The following is a 10,972-nucleotide window of genomic DNA, read 5'->3' as shown; positions in this document are numbered from 1 at the left end:
CATTTAAATTTCGGAAACCTGGTAGCAGAATCAGGCTTGATGCTATTCACATCTCGGCTTCCCCACTTAACCACCAGTTTATTCAGTCTTTGCTGGTCCCGACCTCCCCCTCTGTGAAATGGGCATAAAACCAACACATTACAGTCACTGTGCTGGAAATTATGCAGTGTCAGATAATTATGTCAGATAATGCATGTGACAGACTTGTCTAACACTTAGCATATCCCCAGTAAATAGAAATTCCCTTCCCTGTCTCATAATATTTTCAAATTGAGTGAAAGAAAGAAATTACTTGAAATGCAAAACTAACAAAGTCATGTCTTTAAAGAATTCCTTCCTTTTAAGAAAATGAAACCATAATTTGCCTGGACATTTCCAGAGTCTCATCAGCTAAAATACTGTTCAAGATGCAATTTAAAAAAAAAAAAAAAGAGGAAGGAGCCATTGCAAAATAGGAAAGGCAATGCTTGTGTTACAAGTGTATGTGAAAGTCTAGCTCCCTGTTTTTGAGAAAGAAATGAAAAGGAATGTTGGAGATACAATCCCATGAGGTTTCCACATAGCACGCTCAGAATAGCAGGAAGCTACCTGATGGAAAGGATTTTAAGAAAGGAGCGTTGCTTCTCCTGGTTTGCCCATTCTAAGCACCCAAGTCCTTCCTGTAGTGTAGGTGGGAGTTGTTTTCCTTCACTTTGAAAGCCTTTTTGGTTCCTATATTTGCAAAGGCTCAGAGTTCATTTCAGGTCTAACCTTCAAATACAGCTGCCCATTTCATTTGTTTACCTGGGTAATATTTTTCTATTCTTTTAGTCCTGCAGCTCCCTCTGGGGAGCTCCCTCTTGAAACTTCAGTTACTGCTCAATCAGTACTCTCCAGTGATTATATCCCAGTGTCAAAGGAAATGGACTTATTTTATTCCCTATTTTGAACCCATTTCATTGTTGGGGTTCAGGCTAAAAATGGATTTCCACACGTTCTTTTCTGCAGGACCAGAGCAACAGTTCTTGCAGCATGACATTAGCAATCACCTCCCAAATGCTCTCACATAGACATGTTGAGAAAAACTACTCTGTGACTCAGAGTGGGGGCCATGAATACAGTCGAACACATCAGGAAGGGTCAACCACAGTAGTGATGACTAAGCTGAATCTTAAACAAGAAGGATCAGATCAGTTAGAGCGGGAAAGACAGGCATTCCGGAAGAAGCAAAAATGTACGCAAAAGTTATTACACACAAAAGGAACTGAGAGTAGCTTGGTCTGGCTGCAAAGTATGTGGTTAGAAGGCAAGGCAAAACAAAAGAAATGCAATGTATAATTACGACTCTGGAGTCAAATACACTCAAACTCAAATCCTACTCATGTAAAGAAATTTTTTAAATTCTCTGAGTCTTGGTTTTCTCATTTGTATAGATTTCTTAAAAAGTTAGGAATCAATGAGCTCATGTATATAAAGCATAAAAAAAATGATGGCAAAAAAAAACAATGTATGCTTAGCGTATGGTAACTTATTATGAACATGAATATGTGTGTGCTCAGTCGCTCAGTGGTGTCTGACTCTTTGCAACCCCACGGACTGTAGCCCACCAGGCTCCTCTGTCCATGGGATTCTCTAGGCAAGAAATACAGGAGTGGGTAGCCATTTCTTCCTCCAGGGAATCTTCCTGACCCAGGATTGAACCCACATCTCCTGGGTTGGCAGGCAGATTCTTACCACTGAGCCACCAGTGAAGCCCAAATATGAATATATTAATATATGAAGCTGATGGGTTGGGCAATAGTTTTGAATGTGGAGCTAATCTAATGAGGTCTTGAAAGCTATCTGGAGCCACTGAAGGAATGGACTGATCAGATTTCTGTTTTCATTAAGGCAGATACTCAAGTAAAAGGCAGTGTGCTAATCACTGTGGGACACGTTTGAATACAAATACTATCTTCAACTCCCAGTCTATGCTTCACTGCCATCAACCGCTGAGGATTTAGTGTGGGTCTGGTGCTGACTTCAAAACAGGAAACTCTTCCCTACTTTCCATTTACAAAGTGGAAGGAAGGAAGCTAGAGTTGGGCAAAGAAAGATTGTAGTGGAAAGTCTAACCAGAACCAGCCTAGGCCCAAGGGCAAGGTGCTTCATTTTCCTCCAAGAGTTATGAATAAAATTAGCACATGCTACAGTGAAGGTCACAAAACCTCATGAAATAGTCATGACTTAGTAATTCCCCTTGATGTAGGTCTTTTTCATTTCTTTTTGAAATTGACATACACAGCTATTTGAGAAACTGCTTAAGAGAAAAAAAACCAACAAAGTCCTGCTCAGCCTTCCTGACTCCTGCATCCTGGATGGAGCTGTCAAGTTGCTCAAAACTAAGGAAAAGGAAGTGTTCTAACACAGCATAAAACGTGCATACATACCATTTTTTCTTTTGCAATAACTAACTTACAATTTGCATTGACTAAAGAAGTTAAAGGTCAGTACCAGAATGCACTTCAGATAGAAATACATCTAAATATAAAAATTTCTTTTCCAGCTCTTTTTAAGAGATATTTCCATGCAAATGCTGACCTCCTGTGGTAAGAACCAGTTACTTCAAAGAGGATATCATTCCAAAGGAATTTAAGATAATTTGTGTTATCATAGATAACAGAGTTTTGCCAAGAGAGTCCACTGGTCATAGCAAACACCCTCTTCCAACAAAACAAGCGATGACTCTACACATGGACATCATGAGATGGCCAATACCAAAATAAGATTGATTATACTCTTTGCAATGAAAGATGGAGAAGCTATAGTCAGTAAAAACAAGATGAGAGTTGACAGTGGCTCAGATCATTAACTCCTTATTGCAAAATTCAAACTTAAACTAAAGAAAGTAGGGAAAACCACCGGGCCATTTAGTATGACCTAAATATCAATAACCTCAGATATGCAGATGACACCACCCTTATGGCAGAAAGTGAAGAGGAACTAAAAAGCCTCTTGATGAAAGTGAAAGAGGAGAGTGAAAAGGTTGGCTTGAAGCTCAACATTCAGGAAACTAAGATCATGGCATCTGGTCCCATCACTTCATGGGAAATAGATGGGGAAACAGTGTCAGACTTTATTTTTGGGGGCTCCAAAATCACTGCGGATGCTGGTTGCAGCCATGAAATTAAAAGACGCTTACTCCTTGGAAGGAAAGTTATGACCAACCTAGACAGTATATTAAAAAGCAGAGACATTACTTTGCCAACAAAGGTCCGTCTAGTCAAGGCTATGGTTTTTCCAGTGGTCATGTATGGATGTGAGAGTTGGACTGTGAAGAAAGTTGATCGCTGAAGAATTGATGCTTTTGAACTGTGGTGCTGGAGAAGACTCTTGAGAGTCCCTTGGACTGCAAGGAGATCCAATCAGTCCATTCTAAAGGAGATGAATCCTGGGTGTTCACTGGAAGGACTGATGCTAAAGCTGAAACTCCAATACTTTGGCCACCTCATGCAAAGAGTTGACTCACTGGAAAAGACTCTGATGCTGGGAAGGATTGGGGGCAGGAGGAGAAGGGGATGACAGAGAATGAGATGGCTGGATGGCATCACCGACTCGATGGACATGAGTTTGAGTGAACTCCAGGAGCTGGTGATGGACAGGGAGGCCTGGCGTGCTGTGATTCGTGGGGTTACAAAGAGTCGGTCACGACTGAGCGACTGAACTGAACTGAACTGAAATCAAACCCCTTACTGTAGAAGTGACAAATAGATTTAAGGGATTAGATCTGATAGGCAGAGTGACTATGGACGGAGGTTCGTGACATTGTACACGAGGTGGTGATCAAAACCATCCCCAAGAAAAAGAAATACAAAAAGGCAAAATGGTTGTCTGAGGAGGGCTTACAAATAGCTGAGAAAAGAGAGAAGTGATAGGCAAAGGAGAAAAGAAAAGATATACCTATCTGAATGCAGAGTTCCAAAGAATAGCAAGGAGAGATAAAAAAAAAAAGCCTTCTTCATGGCAAGGAAACAGAGGAAAACAATGGAATGGAAAAGAGATCTCTTCAAGAAGAGATCTTGGTAGAGATACCAAGGAAACATTTCATGCAAAAATGGGCACAATAAAGGACAGAAACAGTATGGACATAAAAGAAGCAGAAGATATTAAGAAAAGGTGGCAAGAATACACAGAAGAACTGTACAAAAAAGATCTTCACGACCCAGATAATCACGATGGTGTGATCACTCACCTAGAGCCAGACATCCTGGAATGTGAAGTTAAGTGGGCCTTAGGAAGCATCACTACGAACAAAGCTAGTGGAGGTGATGGAATTCCAGCTGAGCTATTTCAAATCCTGAAAGATGATGCTGTGAAAGTGCTGCACTCAATATGTCAGCAAATTTGGAAAACTCAGCAGTGGCCACAGGACTGGAAAACGTGTTTTCATTCCAATCCCAAAGAAAGGCAATGCCAAAGAATGTTCAAACTACTGCACAGTTGCACTCATCTCACACACTAGTAAAGTGATGCTTAAAATTCTCCAAGCCAGCCTTCAGCAATACGTGAATCATGAACTTCCAAATGTTGAAGTTGGTTTTAGAAAAGGCAGAGGCACCAGAGATCAAATTGCCAATATCCGCTGGATCATTGAAAAAGCAAGAGAGTTCCAGAAAAACATCTATTTCTGTTTTATTGACTATCCCAAAGCCTTTGACTGTGTGGATCACAATAAACTGTGGAAAATTCTGAAAGAGATGGGAATACCAGACCACCTGACCTGCCTCTTGAGAAACCTATATGCAGGTCAGGAAGCAACAGTTAGAACTGGACATGGAACAACAGACTGGTTCCAAATAGGCAAAGAAGGACGTCAAGGCTGTACATTGTCACCCTGCTTATTTAACTTATACGCAGAGTACATCATGAGGAACGCTGGGTTGGAAGAAGCACAAGCTGGAATCAAGATTGGTGGGAGAAATATCAATAACCTGATGATACCACCCTTATGGCAGAAAGTGAAGAAGAACTAAAGAATCTCTTGATGAAAGTGAAAGAGGAGAGTGAAAAGGTTGGCTTAAACTCAACATTCAGAAAACTAAGATCATGGCATCCGATCCCATCACTTCATGGGAAATAGATGGGGAAACAGTGGGCACAGTGGCTGACTTTATTTTTTTGGGCTCCAAAATCACTGCAGATGGTGACTGCAGCCATGAAATTAAAAGACGCTTACTCCTTGGAAGGAAAGTTATGACCAACATAGACAGCATATTAAAAAGCAGAGACATTACTTTGTCAACAAAGGTCCGTCTAGTCAAGGCGATGGTTTTTCCAGTAGTCATGTGTGGATGTGAGAGTTGGACTGTGAAGAAAGCTGATCATCAAAGAATTGATGCTTTTGAGTTGTGGTATTGGAGAAGACTCTTGAGAGTCCCTTGGACTGCAAGGAGATCCAATCAGTCCATCCTAAAGGAGATCAGTCCTGGGTGTTCATTGGAAGGATTGAGGTTGAAGCTGAAACTCCAGTACATTGGCCACCTGATGCAAAGAGCTGACTCATTGGCAAAGACCCTGATGCTGGGAAAGATTGAGGGCAGGAGAAGGGGATGACAGAGGATAAGATGGTTGGACGGCATCACTGACTCGATGGACATGGGTTTGGGTGGACTCCGGGAGTTGGTGATGGACAGGGAGCCCTGGCGTGTGGCGGTTCATGGGGTTGCAAAGAGTCGGACACGACTGAGCGACTGAACTGAACAATGAAGGAGAACTGCGTTCAATAAGTAAAACATGATCACTTCAACAAGAGATTTATTCACACTGCAACAAATACATTTAGCTCTTTAATTTTCTCTGCCTTAAAAACTCAGCAAATGAGTATTTTAAAATTTATTCAGCGATTCATTGACACTTTATGTTTTCAATTCTGTGGCATTACCAGCAGTACCGAAATAAAATACGTGCACATGTCTCTTTGTATGCACATCTAAGAAATCCTTTTGTGTTTATACCTAGAGTAGAATTATGGGATTGAAGGGTATTACATCTTCAACCTTACTAAAATGCCAATTCATTTCCAAAATGATTGCAACAGATTCCATCAGCTGAGTACAGGTGCCCAACCTCCTCACCAACACGCATTAAACTTTTAAGCTCATGCCAATCTCATAGATGAGAAAACAATATCACAGTATTGTTTTATGCATTTCCCTGATTGCTCAGGAAGCTAAGCATCTTTTCATATTTCCACTCTGTATGAATTTCCTGTTTATGTCCTCTGCCATTTTAACTTGAATTGGTTTTTTAAAGTGTATGCTGCTGCTGCTAAGTCACTTCAGTTGTGTCCGACTCTGCAACCCCATAGACGGTAGCCCACCAGGCTCCCCCATCCCTGGGATTCTCCAGGCAAGAACACTGGAGTGGGTTGCCATTTCCTCCTCCAATGCATGAAAGGGAAAAGTGAAAGTGAAGTCGCTCAGTCGTGTCCGACTCTTAGCGACCCCCTGGACTGCAGCCTACCAGGCTCCTCTGTCCACGAGATTTTCAAGGCAAGAGTACTGGAGTGGCTTGCCATTGCCTTCTCCGTTAAAAGTGTATAGTGTGAGGTAAAGGTTTGATTTCCTTCCTCTGCACATGGATGTCCAGTATTCCCAATGCCATTTTTTTTTGGCCATACCACACGGCAAAAGGGATCCTGGTTTCCCAACCAGGAATCAAACCTGCATCTCCTGCGTTAGAAGTGTGGAGTCTTAACCACTGGACCACCAGAGAAGTCCTCCCAACATCATTTATTGAAGAGACTATCCTATTCCCATGGTGTGTTCTAAGCATTCTTATTGAAGATATGTTGGCCATATATAAATATCAAATATATGACCATATATTTATTCGGGGGCTCTTTATTCTATTCCATTGGTCTACACATCTGTTCTTATGCCAGCACCATATTATTTTGATTACTATAGTTTGTAATTTTTTTTTTTAATCAGGAAGTGATACTTTCAGTTTTATCCTTTCTCAAGACTGCTTTTGCGATTTGAAGTCTTATACAGTTATGTACTAACTGTTTATACAATTGTGCACTAACATAGGAGGAAAAAGAGGTGCCCAATTAAAGAGTTTATGCATTATTGGATGTCTGCCTTTGGAATGGTATAATTACATACTTAGAAAATTTATGCTATGAATTACAATATGATCCTCACCCTTCTCTAATTATAAGGAATAATTCATGAGACATTAACCAGGTCCATAGCTTTGTAAAGATTTATGGGTTAAGATTCAAGAAAAATGCAAGCTTTGGGATTAAAGTTAGGGGTTCAAATTCCAAACAGCTTTCTCTAAACATATGACCCAGGACAGACAAGCCTGTTAAATACAATGTCATGCTAAGGAGGAGGATTAATACAAGTGTCTGGCTTATAGGAGGTACTCAGTAAAACTTGGCTATTACTTACAGACACTGTAACAATGTAAAGAGCTCAAAAATCCTAATCAAAACCCATGGGTAGTCTCATTTGGCCAATTACCTCTATCAGGAACCCTCTCTCTTTGAGTTTGCTTCCTCATGTGTAAAATGAGCATAATAACTGTGTTACCTTAAAATATCATTTAGAGGATCAAATGTCTTACAGGTTAAGTGCTTGGGAATTACAAGGCATTTTTAAGATCTAAATGCTAAAACATTTCTTTGGTAGTGATTTTTGATGAGTATCTTTTAAAATGGCATTGCTTACTTCCTTGTCTTATTGCCAGCTCCTCAAAACAGCAATTAATCTATATTATTTTGTTCATTCAAACGTAGTTACTATTCATTCAAGAAATACTGTCCAGTGGCTATAGAGAGCACAGGTGCACAGCAAATGTGTGATGAAAAAAATCACAATTCTAAGTCTTTGGCTAATTTAAATTCTAGACTTTGATGGATGCATGAACAAACTCAAGCTCTTCTTCCCTTTGGATTTTTGTAAAATATATATATATATTATTTATCTCTTGCATAAATTTTATTTACTTTAGCTGTACTCCACATAGTTAATAATCATCCATAATATGATAACAATCCGATTACATCAGTTACCTATTAAATCAGTTAATACCAGTTGATCTGGGCGATTTGGCAACGTACCTTGTACAATCAAACCTGAACGATTCTATTGATTCTAAAAAAAAAAACCTGCAACGCTCCAGGTAGCCATCACTGTTCACAATTCCCACTTAGGGACAAGACGACGCAAAATTATATTTTCGTTAGCGTCCTGTACGCTCGCTGGATATCCACGGAGGGAACCAGGTAAAGCGCGCCAGGCTTTCATTTAGGAACACGTGCAGGTGGGTAAGAGCTGATAGAAGTGTTTGGGTCAGTGCTTCTTTCCCCACCGCATAATTCCAACGGAAAGGCAACTGCCCCTTGTCTTCTCATTGGCCAAGTGAGCGGAGACGAGGGAGGAAACGGGGAAGAGGACTCGGTCTTGCAACAGGTGCCTTAACCCGGGGATTTGGCGCCACCGGCGATCCACCAGCGCCGAGTACTGCGTGCCTCCACGATCTTCCTCGTTCCGTAGAGCCCTCCACCTGCCACAAAATGAACGAATCCCCACACGTTACATTGCTACACAAGCCACGCTTGCATTCGTGACTTCATTCAACAGCCCAGGGATACAAGCATTACTTTCATTTCTCAGAAGATGGAACTGCACCTGAGCTTACAGGGCCCGTGACCTGCAAGGCAGATCCGCGAATCCGGAGCTGGGACCGCTCCTTCGGGAAGAAGGACTTTGATCCGACGGCCACCGCCGTCACCTCCCCAGCCCGGAGCTCCCGGATAAGCCGCCTGAGCTGGATTCTCAGACGGCGGCTACCTTCCCTTGCGGCCCATCGAGCCGTAAACAGCCGACGTCCCAAACCAGGAAAACCCCCGCCAAGAGCCCGCGCGCCACGGCTTGTAACCGCAGCGTGCACAGCGCGAGGCCGCGCGTCCGCAGTCACCCCCTGGGCTGTTACCCACGAACCCGGGTCGGGCGTTGAGTGGCGAACCCTGGCTCCCAGCGCCCTCCCGGCCTCCGTCACCAAGGACGCGCCCGTCCGTGCCGGACCCGCCCCTGCGCCCACAAGCCGCTCTAGCAGCGCACCGAGCCGGCACGCTCGTCGCTCCCGGACTGACGTCATCGGCGGGCGCCGCGACGAAGCGGCGGGCACGCGCAGCCAAGAAGATGTCTCCGACGCCGCCGCTCTTCAGCTTGCCCGAAGCGCGGACGCGGTTTACGGTGAGTTGCGGGCCGGCGGGCGCGGCCCCGTCCCGACGCTATTAGTTGCTTTCTCTCCCTGAAATTACTCGAATTTTGCACCGGGGTAAAGCGGGGACAGAGGCGTTGCGCCCCGGCGACGGGTTCCCGGCCCGTCGTGGGCTGGGGAGGCGGCAAAGGCGCCTTACCTGCCTCTTCCACGAGTCCTCTGCGGTCCACCTCCTCCTTTCCGCCGGCGGGTCCCGGGACCTTGCGCCCTTCGTGGAGGCCTCACCCGCACACTACCTCCGTTTGGGTCCTGCTCCTCTGCGGTGCTCGCTTAGCCAGACGGATGTCTCCAGAACTGGCAGGGGGCTGCTCTAGAGGGAAGGCGGGAATGGTTTATAGTCCAGAGAACCGGCCTCCGCCCCGCCTACTAACTGCCAGGTGATTCTTCTCGCCGCTTATTCATCACCCTTTAACCCTTTGTATCGCACTCCTTAGAGATCTATGAGGACGCTCCTAAGTGGGGCGAGGCAAACTGCTCAGCTTAGAAAGGGTTGTCAGCTGTCATTTTATTCTTACGCCTTGGGGAACAGTAAGCATTTGGGGGAACACTTTACAGAGCGTTTTGATGTTAGCTTATTTAACTCAGTATAGCCCTGTAAAGTAGGGTGTTTAATTTTCCGCAGTAGATGAGATAGAAACTGAGGCAGCCCGCCCCGCAGCCCCCGCCTTTGTTGTTCAGTCGCTAAGTCGTGTCCGACCCTTTGCAACCTCATGGACTGCAGCATGCCAGTCTTCCCTGTCCTTCACCGTGTCCCGGAGATTGCTCAAACTCAGGTCCATTGAGTCGGTGATGCCACCCAACCATCTCATCCTCTGTCACCCCCTTCTCCTGCCTTCAGCCTTTCCCAGCATCAGGGTCTTTTCCAGTGAGTCGGCTCTTCGCATCAGGTAGCCAAAGTTTGGAGCTTCAGCATCAGTCCTTCCAAAGAATATTTAGGGTTGATTTCCTTTAGGGTTGACGGCTTTGATCTCCTTGCAGTCCAGGGGACTCTCAGGAGTCTTCTCCAGCACCACAGTTCGAAAACATAGAAGTTAAATGATTTGCTTCACTGGTTTTTCTGACTTCAGACTCAGTATTCTTTATATGTTGCCCATCACCAAATGAAGAACCCTGTTCTAAATGGTTTGACTGTATTCGTCCCTAGTTTTCTGTAATTCTGCGAGGAGAAACTGTTAGGTATGTCCAAGGTCATATCAGTCCTGGAAGGGACCATTTAATAGAAGATCATCTGGCCCAGTGCTTCTTAAGATTGAACATGGGTTGGGATCACCTGAGGATCTTGTTAAATGAGATTCTGGTTCAGTAGGAATGTGGCCTGAGATTCTGCATTTCTAACAAGTTCTCAGGTGATGCCACTGCTGCTGGTGGTAATAAGGATCTACTGCTGCTGCTAAGTCACTTCAGTCGTGTCCGACTCTGCGTGACCCCATAGACGGAAGCCCACCAGGCTCCCCCGTCCCTGGGATTCTCCAGGCAAGAACACCGGAGTGGGTTGCCATTTCCTTCTCCAATGTGTGAAAGTGAAAAGTGAAAGGGAAGTTGCTCAGTCGCATCCGACCCTTAGCGACCCCATGGACTTCAGCCCGCCAGGCTCCTCCATCCATGGAATTTTCTAGGCAAGAGTACTAGAGTGGCTTGCCATTGCCTTCTCCAATAAGGATCTACAACAACCCATACATGTAACTGGTGGGGAAAATGAAGCACAGAGAGGAAGGGG

The 10,972-nt window shown here is 44.2% G+C and overlaps 1 protein-coding gene and 1 long non-coding RNA gene across 2 annotated transcripts in view; one reads left to right on the top strand and one right to left on the bottom strand.

Annotated features, from left to right (window-relative positions):
• Positions 1-5,745: 5,745 nt before the first annotated feature.
• On the bottom strand, positions 5,746-9,107 carry LOC129549749 (uncharacterized). The gene is made up of 2 exons (XR_008684671.2): positions 8,973-9,107; positions 5,746-8,535 (listed from the first exon to the last, which is right to left on the bottom strand). It is a non-coding gene; the product is annotated as an uncharacterized LOC129549749 (long non-coding RNA).
• The window catches only part of THOC1 (THO complex subunit 1), a 37,580-nt gene continuing 35,683 nt past the window's right edge, over positions 9,076-10,972 (top strand). Inside the window, exon 1 of the mRNA XM_055417123.2 lies at positions 9,076-9,227. Coding sequence (XP_055273098.1) covers positions 9,174-9,227 — 54 coding nt within the window. The 5' untranslated portion in view covers positions 9,076-9,173. The remainder of the gene's footprint in view (positions 9,228-10,972) is intronic.

The sequence above is a fragment of the Moschus berezovskii genome, chromosome 28 (assembly GCF_049115385.1).
Source record: "Moschus berezovskii isolate FMDL1 chromosome 28, NW_MosBer_1.0, whole genome shotgun sequence".
NCBI classification, from domain to species: domain Eukaryota; kingdom Metazoa; phylum Chordata; class Mammalia; order Artiodactyla; family Moschidae; genus Moschus; species Moschus berezovskii.
The sequence above is the reverse complement of the archived record's forward strand: the minus strand, read 5'-3'. Positions and strand labels throughout refer to the sequence as shown.